General features: G+C 36.8%; 1 protein-coding gene across 2 annotated transcripts in view; it reads right to left on the reverse strand.

Moving 5' to 3' along the window:
• The window catches only part of LOC121315088 (insulin-like growth factor 2 mRNA-binding protein 3), a 46,598-nt gene that overhangs the window by 25,459 nt on the left and 2,589 nt on the right, over positions 1–18,550 (reverse strand). For both annotated transcript variants that reach the window (XM_041248992.1, XM_041248993.1), the window contains exon 3: positions 10,772–10,820. In XM_041248992.1, the coding sequence (XP_041104926.1) occupies positions 10,772–10,820 (49 nt within the window). The remainder of the gene's footprint in view (positions 1–10,771; positions 10,821–18,550) is intronic.

An 18,550-nucleotide genomic window follows, 5' to 3' on the forward strand; every position in this document is an offset into this window, starting at 1 on the left:
AAACTGACTTTTTGGCAGCTTTCCAGATCGCATCCCAGTAGTGCCGCAGTGAGAACTGTACAATAATCCCTCTGGGACGGATGTTCCTTGATGTTTTTTTTCCCCCAGTCTATGAACAGTGTCAATGACATCGGGTATTTTATTTTTCAAAATCCAGAAAAGTTTGACAAATGTGAATAACTTCAAATGTTATGTTTTCATTTCCCTTTTCTGGTACACTATACAGGTTTAAGTCCCAATGCCTTTTACATCTTTCAATTTCGGATATTTTGCTTTCACATGCATCTAGCCTTCCTTCCGTTTTGTTTATGCAAAGTTCTACTTGCTTAACCTTGCTTTTCATTTCCTTGACTTCAGCACATAGAAAGTCCAGTGTTTCTTTAGGCCTTCATTTTTTTTTATGGTGTTTTCTTCAATCAGCTCTTCAAGACCATCAGCTCTATCATTGATCACTTATTTCAGGGCAGCAATAAAATTTGTTTCCATGTTAAGATTTGGGTATGGCAGAGTGTCAGTCTTACCTCGTTTAGAAGCAGGACTCTTGACTGGGGTATTAGAGAAGGTAGCACGTCCAAAAAGTTCTCCAACTTCATCCACTTCACTGTCAAAACCTCCAGAGGAACAGGAGTGTAGTTCTGTTTAGTTACAGCAATAGTAAAATTAGGTCCTACCAGTATCAGATTTTCAGCGGGAAATTTGATTTAGAATTATTGTTGTATTTTTTTCCCCATTCAATTTCTTCTTTTTGCCACCTTTAGGCATTTACACATTCACAAGTTAAGAATTTAAAAATGGAAGATTTCAGTAGCGTGTTTTTCTTAGGCCGGTAGACCTAGAATGAATTAGGCTAGAGTTTCTAATTGCTTGTTTGTTTTCTGCTAGCTTTAAAATCTTTGGAAGCCATTTTACATTTCCCCGCAGAAGACTCTGAAATAAGGTTCAGTTAAAGTCTCGTTTTATAGTTTTTTGTTTTTTTTTATAAATACACACAGATGGAAACACAGATTTAAGAAAGATGGGGACCATCAATGGATTTTGATATTTGATTTGTCAGAACTGCCAGTGAATGTTTTAATATTAAAATGGTACTCTAGTACTGTATTGGTATAAGAAAACAACTTGATTATGAATATTGGTTTATGTTTTAAGCAACATATGTTAAATGTTCCTTGTGGTAATTGTGTATTTATTAGTTTTAAAATGTTTAGTGAAAATGTGGCCCATTTCTCGTTAGTACAACTGGCCTCCTTTGCTAACTACAATACATGCCAACAGTGCCTATATGATCTGCACAATCCCGATCACCAACTTATACAAAGGTAAGAATGTTTCACTGTCTATTTTACTGTCATGACAGTTGTGTCGAGTTGGTGGGGGATACGTCTATTATATGATAATGAATGTTTTCAGCATACAAAGATTTAATTCACTTTGGGCAAGTGGGAGTTTCTAACCTTGCATTTGAACGAACTTACCACTTAGCTGCAAGGTAAGGGTGTGTCTGTACATGAATTGTACTTCAGTGTGAAAGCTTTCAAAGTTATGCAAGTTCTATTTGCAAAACAACGAGCAAAGTGTTTGCTCACTTTCCAAAACAAGTGTTTGGAAGAGGCATCAGAGAAGGCAGCCAAGTACAGCAAAATTCTGAGGGACTTGCATGGGGAATCTTCTAGTTGATTCTGACCGATTTTAAAAAAAAAAAAAAAAAAAAAAAAAAACAGAAGACCCCTAGAACTGCTGTTGTGCCCGTTTTCATTTGACTATGAGAAAGCCCCAGGAATTGCAGCTGGAGCTCACCGAACTCCAGTGACACTACCATCAAAGAAAAGCACAATTCAGTAATACAAGTTTTATTCCTCCAAGTTCCCAAATATCCTCAAATGTAACCAAGAAAATGCTGGTTTTGTTCGGGTCCACTTACGTGTGTAAGCAAATATTTTCACTAACTGAGTGCAACAAATCGCTACAGATCCCAATCAATGGACAAGCATCCCCACTCAGTGTTGTGGATTTCAATAGCAGCACTGGACTACAAATCGTAAAGAAAACCGACCGCCTGCATTATTCACGTGAAGCAAAGAGTTTGGCAAGTTTGTTCGCACATTAGGATTTATTTCGGATTAAGTAGGCTGGGCACTTTTTGGTGTTCCTTTTCCCCAACACTACACGTCTTAATAGCTCTTGTTCCAACTTCAGGTCTACGACCAGCAAAACTGCATAATGACCCTTGCTTCACCAGCACATGTACTGAACGCCACTTCTGCAATACGCAAAGTAACTTGTGGTTTTAAAATCAAATTGCAGTTTCAGCCTTGTGCAGTAGGAACTTCTATTTTGTATGGATAAGTGTGTCCAGCATAAGTTTGAAAACTGCACAAAAACAAGCTTTATTCTCATGTTGTAATAAAATGTGGATTTATTACACAAGAAAACATGCACTCAAATGGAGTATTAAAACTGAACTTTACAGACCCCACACCACTGTGATATTTCACCACATCTTGGAGTACCACAGTTGGATTATAAAATGGCATTTCTCCATTTACAAACATAGCAAGGAGGGATTTACACGCTTAATGATTTCCACTGGTGTGTCCTTCTGCTGTTTTAAAAAGAACTGTTCAGGTGAGAGGTGCTGTGTGTGTGCATATGAGAGAGAGAGAGTATTTATTGCTGTAAGTTAGTATACGGGACAGTGAAGATGTTGGTGTAGACAGAGGAGTTTCTTGCTCCAGGTCATATCCAGTGTAGATGAAGGGCTGTTTGAATTTGGCTATTTGATGCCACTGCCAGTAAAGGTATGAGACCAAGCATTTGTTCATGGCTCACTTGACAGTACCTTTTGATGGATGCCTTATTTTATGTGACCTGTTATGGACATTCAGTGTTTCAAGTCCAGCTTTGGCGAGAATATGAACATTAAATCTTGAATGATTTGTATATCTGCGATAGTCCTGTCTCTTTGCCAAGGTCATTGGTTTTAGCGAGACTGTGACACTCGGACTTGCAGAGGATGCTAATAGAAAGCAGGAATGCTTTCAGGCTTTTTTTTTTTTTTTTTTTTTTTTTTTTTTTTTTTTTAAATTCAGTACTGGACAGCATGGATTATTAAAACCCTCGTACACCGTTCTATAATTTGGGTGGCTGTGTGGCAGTTAGGATTTATTTTTGTTTAATTGTTAGTGTTTCATATTTTTTTCTAACTTGTTTTTATTGAAAACTCATCAGGTGGAGTTTGTGCTTTATTGCAAGAGGGGAGGGGAGATTAAAGTCACTCCTCCACCCCCATCTGTAATTCTTTTTCTGTGTGGATCTACTGGATGATGAATTTTATTGTGCAAAAAAAAAAAAAAAAAAAAAAAAAAAAAAAAAAAAAAAGGTACTCTAAGCCAATAACCTTTTTTGAAGACACAACTACAAAATGGGTATACTTAACAGGTCTGATTAAACCAATTACATGAGCAGATTTGATATAGAAATGCATCAGGATTAGGTTGCCAGGCTAAAAAGCAGCGTTTCATTTAATACAAATAACTTGGGAATGACAACAATGTCTGAAAACGTACTAACTGGCAAGCATTCACAGAAAGTTTTCTTGATGAGCTGTATAGTGCAGGCATATGCACACACTCATAAAAACACACAAATCATGTTGATTAGGAAGTTGGACATTCATGCCATGTGAATGGCAAACTCCAAAACCAGGTTTCCTAAATTGTTTAAAAGAGAGATTCTGTATAATAAATCAATTTTAAAAAGTGTTGTTAGAAGTTATGCAACAATCTTTTCACCTTTACAACCAATACCACAATCCTGCAGCAAGAGAGAAGATGCTTGCTCCTACTTCAGACTAGCTTAGCCTTGACCAAACACTCAGTGTACCATAGACCCTCCATTTGCCTCCATTTTTTTTTTTTTTTAAACTATCAATGCATTTAATTTCCTGCTGAAATACTCAAGTCTGCCTTATTTGTTACTTGCTTAATATCAACAATGATTGCTGTTGGAATTGACATCTGCTTTAAACCATCTCGCTCCCAGTATTTAACATAGGCATTAATTTGGGCCTTGGGGAAACAAAATGACACATTTTACAGACTACAATTCAGTCCTATACCCAAGATGCCCTGGGTGTAGTCCTATTTCCCATATTACACTGCACACATTTAAAAAGGTGAAATCATCATTTCCATACACAACACTTGCCTGAACACAGCATGTTTATAGTTGAGCGATTTTTCAAGTCATCAGTTGCATATATTAACCATTCAGAACAATGCAGAAACAAACAAGTACACGCACTAAGTCAATGCTTTACTATCACTTGGGTCTTGGCAAGTTGTTTTATACAACAGGTGCACCATAGGCAGGAACTGACTATCTCCATTTGAGGATTGGTTGATCAACAGCAGAGCAAACTGCCACCTTCCACTTCTATACAGAGATTTTCTGATAAACAAGTTGAAACTCGGAGCAGCTGATTCAAATTCAGCGCCGTTCTGAGACACGGGCAAGGGGAGGAGCCAACAGCACAGCAGAACAACGCAGTTAAACGAGGCAGTCTTCCCAGCGACAGCGAGTGGGAGAAGTACAGGCGTGGAAAAGTACAGCGCAGTTTAGAAGCAGTTTGAAAGCTGCAGAAGAAACTAAACTTTAAAAAAAAAAAAAAAAAAAAAAAACCCTCAACATGGTCTTCAAGCCAGTAATCTGTGACACCTGCTTGATGTGGGAAATCCGAGAAAACCCAGCGGAGCTAAACCAAGTGTGCGTAAAGTGCTGCGTGATCCAGGATTTGCACAAACTAGTAAGTATGCTAGAAATGGAGCTGGAAGAAGCGAGACAGCAACAGGATCTTGAGGAACTGGCACACCCACAATTCATGGAAGTCTGCATCACCCCTAACAGACTGAAAGCCACCAGGGAGATAGAAGGTCAGAACAGCTGGGTTCAGGTAGGCAGAAGCAGGGAAAAAAATAAACTTCGTCAAACACAACCACCAGAAATCAAAACAACCAACAAATGAGTCACTTCAGAATTTTGATGAGCAGAACCAACAACAAGAGAATGAAAGGAACAACATCCAGGACCCCATTGACAGTGGTGACCAGACAGCAAAAAGAAGGGAGGTCATGATTGTTGGGGACTCCATATTGAGAAACACAGCAAGTTCAATTCGCAGTTTGGACATCACTAAGAACGTGGATAGGCTCCTAGAACGGACAGGAGACGACCCGGTAGTAGTCGTCCACATCGGTACAAACATTGGAAGAGACAAACCAAAATCCCTGCAAAACAAATTCAGAGAGCTAGGAAGGAAATTAAAAGAAAACCAAAACTGTGGTATTTTCTGGTATACTACTGGGACCTTGCAAAGGACCATATGGACAGCTGGAAATAATTAATCAAAACGCATGGCTGAAGATGTGGTGCACACGGGAAGGCTAAACCTATCTTGATCAATGGACCACATTCTACATTGAGGACTATCTGTATAGACGGGATGGACTGCATTTAAATAACAAGGGAACCAGTCTACTTGGAGAAAAGATCCTCGAGCAGGTTCAGAAGCATATAAACTAGAAAGGAAGGGGGGAGAAATCAACAAAAAAACAGAAGGGAGACCGCATCAAAACAAGAACTCAGGTAAGACAACCATTAAATGTATTTATCTAAATGCTAGAAGTATCAGAAACAAAATTCTAGAACTTGAAGCTACTGCACTAACAGGTAACTATGATGTGATAGGTGTTACAGAAACTTGGTTGTCTGAGAGTGATGGGGATGAATATAATATTTGTGGGTATACATTGTATAGGAAAGACAGGCAAGACAGAAGAGGAGGAGGGGTGGCGCTATACATAAGAAACAGTCTTGAAGCCCAGGTGTTAAACCTGGACAAAGAAAATAAAACCGAATCAATAAGACAAATTCAAAAGGGCATAATAATAGGAGCATGCTGTAGACCGCCAGATTCAGACGGTGAGCACAATAATCTGTTATACAATGACACTAGAAATGCGTGTAGCAAAGGAGAAGCCATACATCAACTTCCCCCAAATAAAATGGGAAAACCCGGTGGGGAGCACGAAGGATGAAATAGAAATGGTGGAAATGACAAATGACTGCTTCTTAACACAATTTGTCAAGGCACCGACTACAGGGGAGGCATGCCTTGATTTAGCCTTTTCAAATAACGAAGATAGAATAACTAAAATAGAGGTCAGAGAACCACTAGCAAACTCAGACCACAACATGGTCTCATTTGAAGTGTTCTTTAAAACCCCAAAAGTAATGACTAAAGCTAAGGTTTACAATTTTAGAAAAGCAAACTATGAAGGTATGAAACAGAGACTAACAGAAGTAGATTGGAGTAAAATAGAGAAAACACCCACAGAAGGATGGTTGTTCTTCAAAAATGTAGTACTAGAGGCGCAAAACCAGACAAATCTAAATGTAAAATTAAATTGCCAAAATGGTTTAATAGATCAATTAAAAAAAAATTCAGCGAAAAAAGGCACTTTACAGAGCATTAAAAAAGGACCAAAAAGAAAGTACGCAGAAAGAGTGCACAGAACTGCAAACGCAAGTCAAAAAGGAAGTTAGAAAGGCCAAGAGAGAAATAGAAATGAACATTGCTAAGGGAGCTAAAACCAATTCCAAAATGTTTTTCCAATATTACAACAGCAAGCGAACATTCAAAGAGGAGATTAAATGTTTAAGAGATACAAAATGGCAAGTCGTAGATGAAGAACAAAAAATAGCAAATATATTAAATGATTATTTTTCACAAGTTTTTACAAAGGAAGATACTGACAACATGCCCCACATGTCATCCAGTTCCTATCCAGTTTTAAATAACTTAGCATAACTGAGGCAGAAGTGTTAAAGGGACTAGGAGCTCATAAATAAACAAATCCCCTGGGCTGGATGAGATCCTCCCAGTAGTACTCAAAGAAATGAAAGAAGTAATTTACAAACCGCTAACCAAGATCATGCAGCAGTCTCTTGACACAGGGGTGGTACCGACAGACTGGAAAATTGCAAACGTAATACCGATCCACAAAAAGGGAAACAAAACTGAACCAGGTAACTACAGACCAGTAAGCCTGACTTCTATTATATGCAAACTTATGGAAACTATAATAAGATCCAAAATGGAAAATTACCTATATGGTAACAGGGTCCTGGGAGACAGTCAACATGGTTTTAGGAAAGGGAGATCGTGTCTAACTAACTTGCTTGATTTTTTTGAGGATGCAACATCGATAATGGATAATTGCAAAGCATATGACATGGTTTATTTAGATTTCCAGAAAGCTTTTGACAAAGTCCCGCACAAAAGATTAATTCTCAAACTGAACGCAGTTGGGATTCAAGGAAAAGCATGTACATGGATTAGGGAGTGGTTACCATGTAGAAAACAGAAAGTACTGATTAGAGGAAAAACCTCAGAATGGAGTGTGGTAACCAGTGGTGTACCACAGGGATCAGTATTAGGTCCTCTGCTATTCCTAATCTACATTAATGATTTTGATTCTGGTATAGTAAGCAAGCTTGTTAAATTTGCAGAAGACACAAAAGTAGGAGGAGTGGCAAACACTGTTGCAGCAGCAAAGGTCATTCAAAATGATCTAGACAAGATTCAGAACTGGGCAGACACATGGCAAATGACATTTAATAGAGAAAAGTGTAAGGTACTGCACGCAGGAAATAAAAATGTACATTATAAATATCATATGGGAGATACTAAAATTGGAGAAGGAATCTATGAAAAAGACCTAGGAGTTTTTGTTGACTCAGAAATGTCTTCATCTAGACAATGTGAGGAAGCTATAAAAAAGGCTAACAAGATGCTCGGATACATTGTGAAAAGTTTTGAATTTAAATCAAGGGAAGTAATGTTAAAACTGTACAATGGACTAGTAAGACCTCATCTTGAATATTGTGTGCAGTTCTGGTCACCGCTATAAAAAAAGATATTGCTACTCTAGAAAGAGTGCAAAGAAGAGCGACCAGAATTATCCCAGGCTTAAAAGGCATGTCATATGCAGACAGGCTAAAAGAATTGAATCTGTTCAGTCTTGAACAAAGAAGACTACGTGGCGACCTAATTCAAGCATTCTAAATTCTAAAAGGTATTGACCTTGTCAACCCAAAGGACTTTTTCAGACTGAAAAAAGAAACAAGAGATTAGACAAAGGGGCATTCAGAACAGAAAATAGGAGACACTTGTGAGGGTCTGGAATCAACTCCCCAGTAATGTTGTTGAAGCGGACACCCTGGGATCCTTCAAGAAGCTGCTTGATGAGATTTTGGGATCAATAAGCTACTAACAACCAAACTTTATGTTCTTAATCTACAAACAAGCAACACGTTCAGAAACGAGGAGGGGGAGGAATGAAGGGGTAGCTAGTGTGGATAACCAATACAACCACCTCTCTTGCTTTTGCAGAAAGCACTGCTCAAGGTGGCAGTTCCTCTTGAGGGACCCCTTTATTTTTGCAGACCACCACTCTGGAATGAAGTTCTCACTAACAGCCACTTACTCTACGGTCAAAACACACAGAATCCACAGTGGCACTGGTAAAAAGGTGCTGCCTTAAGCAATCTACAAATGTACTGCTTTGTCAATTTTAAAACAGACACAACCCAAGACTACAATCCCACAATTCACTGCAGAGATTACATTTCTTAGGAACCCAGCCAAGGAAAGTGGGTTTCAATATTAAACAGTGGCAGTTTCCACGCAGTTTATAAATTCTCTCTGCAGTCATTGTGTGCGACGTACCACGCACATACCACGTGCTATAGGAAATGCATGTCTGAAATACTGTATGACTAGAAGGCTAGGTAAAATCACCATGAAAACATATCTGTTTACATGACTTCAGCAGTGCAAATACTGTGTGACATAACCTCATGCAACTCTCTATAACTGAAGGTCATGGCAAGCAATCTTATTGGCAAGCTTCCTTGACAAACTAGTGAAAAACAAAGACACAATGAGGCGTTTAAAAGACCTTTTCATTCTTTTTTACGTGACCATTTATTCAACATTTCAGATTATTGCCATTTAAGAAAGTGCTTTATAGTGAAGTTGTCTAAGCAAGGTTATAAAGAAAGTATTGAAGCTACTACAAATAAAACATTTAAAAAAAACCTTTGTAACATCAAAGCCCTTCTTACACTTGTTATCTTGGTAATCGGATAGCCAATTGCTTTAGCCTAGATTTTTCTGCCCCCCCTTAGCAATAAGATGCAATTCACTGTACACCAAGTACCATCTATCAAAGGTACCTAAAAGTCATGTGTACCAAAATATGTATTAAATCAGAATAGAATAGGTGTATATTGCTGCCGTCTACAGACAACACTAGGCCTGAGCAAATTCACTGAGCAAGACTTCTTTTAAAAGGTACAAAAACATGAATAATAAATAAATAAAACCATGGTTCCACAAATTTGGTAAGACAAGCAGGTCTTAAAAGCACCATGCTGCAAAACAAACACTACATAACCAAGTTCCAGAAGTCCCGGTGGACAGCACTGAGAAAAGTGTTGAATATGAACTACCGACATATTGGTTCATCAACAGCAAATTATATTAATATATAACCACATTAGTTTAGCACTAAAACTAAATAAAACCAATAAAAAAAAAAAGCAGTAAATCCTACCACAGTTGCCAGGTGTACAGATTGTCTGACAATTCTGTATAGATGAAGCACATCAACTCTGATTTGAGTTATAGGTATTACAGGTGTGAATTCCTTTACATTTCAATGGTTGGTTGTACTTGGCCTAAACATGCGAGTGTAATGTCTGAAGAGGACAGCAGCACCTGCTGGAATTCCCCAGCATTTCAGAAGTGAGCAGCCACCTACTCCTGTGTGGCCTCTTTCTCCGACATGGCAAACTACAACAGTATATAATCCCTGCAGCAAACAAAGTTAACAGATTTCTCATGTTTTTATCCATCAGCAAATTTATGAACACACTTTACACTGTTCCCTCCTAGCAGTTAAAGCATTCCAACAGACTTCTTTATTTTCAAGCAAACAATATTCCTTACCTTTTAATTGCCCACAAGATGCTAAAAGGCAGTGTAACACCGATTTCAGTTTTTGTACAGGCTAAGATTTCCTGAGCGCAATTAAAAGATAAAGTCACTGCACACATGCCAGAGGCGTGGTGCCAGCTGAGCATGGGAGTAGCACAAGACCTTCAGAAAGTACACCCACATCCCCACAGACTCAACTCCTGCCAACCCACAGATGCTACAGACCTAGGTAGCAATATCCTACCTAATGCAATGTCACCAAGGGTCCAATCAAAAACTAGTTGCATTGAAACCTGGAGGGTTAGCGGTTATCCCAAGGAACCATTTGAAAGGAAATCCCTCAGAGAAAAGTTAGTTAAACTTAGAATAAATCTTAGGGATGTTTACAGAATTTATGTTCACCCAAATGTTTGAAGATTTATTGTAAGATACTCATCCTCCAAGTTTAGGGATTGGTTCCTTCAGGAAAATGTAGATCTTTGTCTGCCATTATTTTTTTCAGATGTAAAAATAAATAAATTTAGGACAAGCCAATCACTAATAAAAAAAAAAAAAGTTTGAAAATCCAACAGTGACATTTATTTTAGTTCTGAACCACTCTGCTGTGTAGAGGTTCAGAGAGAGAGTCAGAAGAGGAGAGAAAGAGCACGAGTTTTCTTTGTTTTTCAATCTTGCAAACATATTATTCCCGAAATTAACACACCCACTTACCTCCCACTGCAGGTGTGGCGGGATGTTCCTGATCTGAAGTTTGCGACTCCTGTGTTTTTTTTTTTTTTCAAAAAAGAGGGGAAAAAAAGGGAAGACAGACATTAACAATAATTTAACTTAGTCTCATTCACACTTGTAATGCAAGTACACCAGGGTCTCAGAGGGGGAAATTGTTAAAATAGGTTTCCTGGAAAAACAAAAAACACAATGTGACAGAAATCTTTCATATTGTTGCTGCTCTCTAAAACAAAGAATAATGCAGTTTAAAACAGCAGTTACTTCAGTAGCAACAAAATAGCTGCCCTGTGGAACACAAGCCATACTTAAACTTGGGTATTACCAACCAACAGGTTTAAGTTTTATTACATCCGTTAACTAAACACTATTCATTACAAGGCACAAAGGAAGTATTCCATCAAGGTCCAGGCTCAAACCGGTTGGGGTTTTTGATCATAGAAGTTGCATTACTTTATCACATTTGAGCAATAAAATTCCTTGCATTCTTATCCCTTGAAGTCAAGGCTGTTTGCTCCCTGTGTGTTTCCCAATCAAACAGCAACAAAGAGGAGTTCCCATCTGACTTCAGTCGCTGCTCTCAAAACACAACAAGCACTAAAATCAGCAGAAATAAAATCCATCATAGAACATTGGCAAATACTGAGATCCTTGGTCATCCCCTTCAAGCAAGATATTACTTGAGCACACCTTCCTGCTGCATTGTTCCAACTCAACTACAGTGAAAGGAACAGTTATCCAGATTTCAACTGCAAAACACACCTCCATTAATCAATTAACTCAACAAGTACATATATCAAAAGTAAACTGTCCATTTGAAGAACACCCCTTAATGACCAATGTGGATGGGGTCAAGATGTAACTGAGTATTGGGGCATAGGCATCCTATATGATTAACAGCCTATTTCACCAAATCTTACCTTTGAAACAAAGTCAAGATTAAATGTATACAAACGTTTGATAATTTTAGAACTGCCCTGTGGGCAATCAGTTTCAGATAAACCAGTACTTCTTTACAGCACAAGAATCGAGTTGTATACAGCTTTGGTCAAATAATGATCTGAAATAACAGCACACCATGAAAAAGTTATTCATGAATAGTTAAGTAAATTTCTAAACTTAAAATGAGGCCAGAAAAAAAAAGCATAGATGATTTTGGTCTTACATAAAACGCTCAATCAAAAATCAAGTTTCACCAGCATACAAGCAAAGACTGTACCGGACTTAGGCAAAACAAAGCTTTAACAGTCACTGTTCCAAGCAGGTTCAGTCAGTCACATTTTACTATTGCTAAAAATATTAACACTACTATTAATAATATGAACTTACACTTGTCAAGTGATCTTAGAGATTGGTTGTGCCTCCATGATACATCAGTCACTTGCAACAGTTAACAGTTTCTTTTTTGGTTGTCTGGGCTTTTAACAAAAAAATCCCAAACAGCAGAGGGATTGAGACATTTCTTTCAATGCAGCTTATGCTATATAATGCTTTGCTGTCAAGATGGCAAATGAAGAAACTAAAGGTTTGCCTCTGGATAACATGAGCTGGAGGGCAGCGGACAGTGCTCAGGTTTTCAAAATTAAAAATGTAGTGTTAGTGTACATTTTGTACATTTCAAACATATTCTACCACAGCACTTTACTCTGTCTTGTAAACTAGGTATTCAGTGCATACTTTACTGAAGCTCTACAACCGCCATAAGTATACCCCGCCCCCCGTCCCCCAAGTGCTTTGTCATATACCCTGCTCCATACACGGCAGCGGCGCCATAGAGTTACTACATATAACGATTTGGTAGTGGATTTTAATACTTCAACTTTTGTTTATGCAATACGCATTATACAAATCAAAAGATGGAATTTTGCTTGCGAGTAACATTTAATGTGTGACATAGTATTTCACACATTGTCAAATGGTTTCTGTTAACAGAAAAAAAAGTGCACGAATGCCACCTGACGAACCTTCGAAGGTTTAAAACTACCTTCAAATTCCTAGCTAGCAAACTAACCTTCAAACACAGCTCTAATATCCACACAACAACAAAAATAAATAAATAAAACAAACAAACGAGGCAAATCACAAGTCATGCATTTGTTATTTTGGCACATTAAAACTATTTTTACTGATTATGCAAATTTCACAATCTAGGAATGCAATTAAAAGTAAAACTAACTTATAAATTTGCTTTCTAAATCTGAAAGTCAATTTCTGTGTGGGGTTGGAAGGCAGTCAACCATAGGGCTAACAGAGTTTAATGTACCATGTTGAAAATTTAATTCAAGTATGTAGAAGATTAAATCTATTAATACAATTCTATACTTAAACTATTCCAAATGGGGGCACATTTATTAACCTAGAAATTGCATGTGAAAATTTAACTGCTTAATTTTAAAACAGTAGTCCACATTTTACAGAAATTGAATTATATTCAAAAAGTAAACTACAGCTAAAAAAAATTATAATAATAATGAATTGCATTTAGATACACAACACACTAAAAACTCATACAAGACTTGAGCCATCTTTTAAACCAGTTGATCTAGATTCTAGATCATCTCCCTTAGAATGTTTGTCAATGAAAGGCACATGACATTTTTGGTAGAAAAAACATTGACATTTCCCATCTCCAATTTAATTCTGAAGCTTTATGCAATGCATGTTTTACACTCTAAGGAATACGTTTGTTTGTCTTGACAAATTAAAGCTGTAAGGGATGGTTTTTCATATTTGCATTTACAATATTTAGATTTTTTTTATGCTTTAATTGGTATTTTAGATACAGATATATAAATTGTATAACATACAAGACAAGAGAAAAATAAATAAAAGTCTGTTTCTTTGTACAGTGTGTTTGTTGTGGCAGGGAAGTTATTTTGTTTTGGTTTCTGTTTGGTATAAGTGTGCCAGTATATAAATAATGTTTGAAGTATATGGCGAGCAGGAGAGTCTCTCAGAATACACATGTTTTTTAAATACTTCACAAAACTAGATTGTCTGGAGTTTTTGCAATTCATTTTACACCACATCTAGAAAAACTTTTTTTCATATTATACCAATTACATATTGTAGTTCTGGTCTGCAGCTCCCACTTACATCTATTCAGCCAGTTCCAATAATTTGTGTGCCTAGCATACAGTGTAGATCTGGGCATTCACAATTCGTATTATAGCAGTCAACTGGACCGCAGTGGATAAGACAATGTGATAACTAAAAACTAATCCAAATATTCATCTAAACTGAACAGTAAAAAAAGGTGTGGAACGGCTATTTTAATAGGTCTGTGCCACTTCAGGACAAGATTACAATAGTTGTGTAAAACATGTCAATACCAATAAAATCTGACTCCTAAAAAAATTGTACTTGAAGTAGTTATCAATAATAGCTTTATATTGTACACTAACAGTTACTGGATAGTGTCCTTTCAGGTTATGAAAGGACACTTTGTTATTAATGTATAAACTGTTAAATGTAAATATGCAGCTTTAATTGAATGCAGAATTATGTAAAGTTTTGCTGTCCTCTTCATTTAAAAATATAGCTCATGCAGGTAGTAGGCCCAACTTGTAGGATACACTACTAGTGTGTGATGCAAATTAACCATTAAAGTGCATCCAACATTTGAGCAACATAATCTTAACAAGACCATTAGAATTCATGGACATAATTAGGCCAGCTTTTGAACTCTGTCCAGAATCACAAAGAGCTCAACGGGTGGTTTCACAGTTTATAGATTTTATTATTAGATATATATATATATATATATATATATATATATATATATATATATATATATATATATATATATATATATATATATATATATATATATATATATATATATATATATATATATATATATTACACATAGTACTTTATTTTTGTGCAAGACATCATTTCCATTTGCTTGCTGGTACACAAAAAAATAAAAAAAAAACACAAGCTACTATTTCAGCCATTTGTTTATATTCCAACTCAAAAGCAATCTAAAATAGATTAACAACTGTACTACCTAACATGTATATGCAAATTTCAAAATGTCTCGTATTTAATTGCGACAAAGTTTCTAAAAGTCAGAATTTCCTGATTGCCCCCATTGTGGAAAAAAAATCTGTAGGAATTCAGCCTTGAAATGCCCTTTGGGGAAGGGGGAAGGGTGCCTCCATATTGTAGCAAGGGAAACGTGCTGGTTGGAATACAGTTCAAACTAATGACTGGAGCCAATGTCTTGCTGCAAGATTCTATAGCGAAGATGAAGGGCCCCCAAACAGCCTCACTTCCTATTTAAAATTCAAGTAAATTTGAGTGGTCAGTGGTATAGCGAGTCAGTTTGTCTATTTGAATAAAGTGAGCAAATACAGCCCTGCATATTAATAAAACACCAATTTGGACTAAAACAAATGCATTGTAGCCAATTCCCTTCCAGCAACATTAAAAAAGGAGGTGTTCTATTGCAAACAAGGCATCAATGGTAATAGTGGATACGCCAAACATTTTCTGCAACAGCTGCACAGATGTATACTAAAAGCTCTCAAAAAAGGAACACAGAAGGCAACAAATACATAACATGCAATATTGCAGACAAAATGCAAGCACAGGAATTCCATTGGCTGATCTTCTATACTTAAGTCCCCAGTGACTAAATGTTTCCAATGTCTAATTTGGCTGCATGGTTTTGGTGGGGACATTACTGTCACTTAGTGAAAAATACCCAGTTTACAGAAGCAGAAGTTGAGAGAAGCAGGTTTCAGCTATGACTCGTGTGTATGTTATCCAACTAACTGCACTGCCAATTAAATTTATTAATTATTTTAAATAGAAGTGTACCTACCTATAGTAGAAGATAGTTAAAGAATTTTAATTGTCTCAAATTTAGTAGGAAGTGGGCAATAATTCAATAGCCTGAATGAAATGTTTTTCATTGGAAGTGCACCCACATGGGTTTCCTGCAAAACATCTTTCTTTACCAAATAGCAGAACACCTAATTAAGCGAATTGCTTACTCTAAAACCCATGTTAAATGTGCCCACTTGGTGTAGCAAATTTTAATAGACAATTCCCCTAAACTTCAGGTGACTTTTCATTCAGTGATCACCAAATCATGCCAAAAACAACAATTCAGTGATATCCTGTGTAGAAAATGTCTTCAAGGTTAAGATGCTCAAATTACAACAATGTGGGGACTTCTATCGAACAGCCATTATCCGACCTGGACTCTATGCTTTATAAAAAGGAGCAAACAAGAAGTTTGAGCTTAAAGCAGTAAGACAGACAGACTACCAGGAGGCCCACAGTTCTACGAACAGACAGGCTCGCCAATAACGCAACAGCTGCCAGTGTTAGCTATTGGGGTCAGAGATCAGGCACTTTTTAAACAGTATACAGGAAGTTACACATAGATCACAAATTATGGAAAGAATGTACACTTCTTCAGAGGAGACTATATTAGTGGGAAGGCGATATTTTGTTACCATGTTTAACATTAAACTTAAAATAAGAGCACGAAAGAGTTATGATTCCAAACACAGGAAAAAAAAAAAAATCTTCAATATATAACACTAGAACAGACCCCACAATGTCGATTTTAATCTAGTTGTATCTATATTGTGTAACAGTGGGGATACAAAATGCAAAAAAAAAAAAAAAGTGCTGTTACTTATGATACACATTTATATTTATTTAAGTTTAAAAAATGTATTGAGAATTCCCATCAACACTGTGAGCTCACAACACTGTGCAAGAAACAGACTTGGGTGGAGCTGCTGTAGGAGTAAACAAAAACAAAGACAAGCGAGGAAAGTAGGCTCAGATCACTCACACAGCGGCTCAGAATGCACTCAGTCATACAAAGTGTTTCAATGTGTGTATGCACGCAAATTTCCAACCCCCTCCCTCCTCAGGTGGCCCATGTCAGTTCTTCCATCCAAACAACCACCAAATGACAACCAGGGTACTCATATGGGACAATCTGATTATACGTGAGCCACTCCACCAAACCAGCTTCTCTTTTACATTAGCAATAGTGCAGAGTGGGTAACCTATAGTGCTTTCAAAAGCTTAATGTTTTTCTGTTGTTGCCCCCACATAGTTGGGTTTGCACACAGTGAAAACAGATCAGTCAAAAAACTTGCTTATGAAGTCTTATTTATATTAGACATTAGCAATAACTTCTGAAAGGCATGAGAATCATAACAAGGCGATAGTAGTAGCCACCTTTTTTTTTTATAATAAATTAATTTAAAAAAGGGGCACCTCCCAACCCTTAACTTTACAGAACGATTGACCAGACCCTCGTCCAATAGCAATGTAACCCATTCATCAACCTTTTGAATGCTTCACTCCCTGCTCTACAGCACCATATTCCCAACTTGCATTTCACAGCAGGTACAAAGGTCATTCTCGCAATGGTGGGCGTGCACACATCAGATCCAAACTAGGGTGGAATGCAGTGACTGCAGGGCCTAAAGATTTCACTTTGAATTAAAAAAATAAATAAATAAACATAGCACACTCTGCCATGATTGGCTCATCAGTCTCAGCTCAACTTTACGGCAACCCTCTAACATCACCTCCTGTCCTTTCTTACACAAGGAGGGTATGGATTTTAACCACCCCCACCCACCCCACACTACAGTGGAATTCAAGCAAGGCAGACAGGAAAAGGGGGAATTTACTATAGTCTCATCCCACCTCCAAACTCAATATGTATAAGAACAGGATACAACAGTAAACATGATCTCAACTACTCTACCCCCCACATCCCCATCTCAAAAGTAGTGTGTGTGATTTTATATATATTAGAATCTCGTGCAAGCTGGGATATACAGATGGAGATATAAATATGTAAAAAGGATGGCAACATATCAGCCATTTGGGTGGGCCTCAGCCAAATCTACAGGATTCACCACTGAAACTACACACAAACTTCAAACCACGCCATTTCAGCCGTCTAGTGTGCACATGTGCGGGTTGTACTTTAATATGCATTTTAAACAAAGAAATAGAAACTTTATAAAGTTTTGGCCAAACAAAGATGAGACAAAAAACACTTCAATTGCACAACTCTGCAATCTGGAAAAACAAATTACAACTGTGCCAACACATACAAAAAAAGCTGAAAACTTAATTTGTAAAGAATATTTAGAAATGAACTACCAATATATATATATATATATATATATATATATATATATATATATATATATATATATATATATATATATCTATCTATCTAATGTTCATATATATTAGAGAGCTTTTGCTATTTTTATAGCTTGACGTCACACGACCAAACGTAATGTTTTTTACTCAATGAATGAAATCAGATTGAAATGCCTCTATCACCCAGTGGTTGTACTTACATGAAAAAAACAACTGTTTTTCATTCAACACTTTATAAACAGTTACTTATATAGATGTATAAAACACGGTTTATTAAGTTTAACCTTAAAAACAGGCCTGAGGGAAAAGTGTCGTTTTTAAAATTATATATCACACATTTCAGTATTATTATTTTGTTATCAACCTTTCAGGAGTCGGTATCCAAATGTTTTGTTTATGTAGAAATAAACATTCGAATTACATATTTTACTCATGCATCGTTTAAGCAAGACCTGGAATGACAATGAAATGCAATTCTATTTACTTTTTTGACACAAATTGTGCGCAAGTGGCCCGGAGGGGAAAAAAAAAAAAAAAAAAACTATTTTTTAAAGTACAGTACCACGCATCAGGCTTTCATAAAGTACATGACTTGCATATTTT

This window comes from Polyodon spathula, chromosome 4 (assembly GCF_017654505.1).
Source record: "Polyodon spathula isolate WHYD16114869_AA chromosome 4, ASM1765450v1, whole genome shotgun sequence".
NCBI lineage: Eukaryota > Metazoa > Chordata > Actinopteri > Acipenseriformes > Polyodontidae > Polyodon > Polyodon spathula.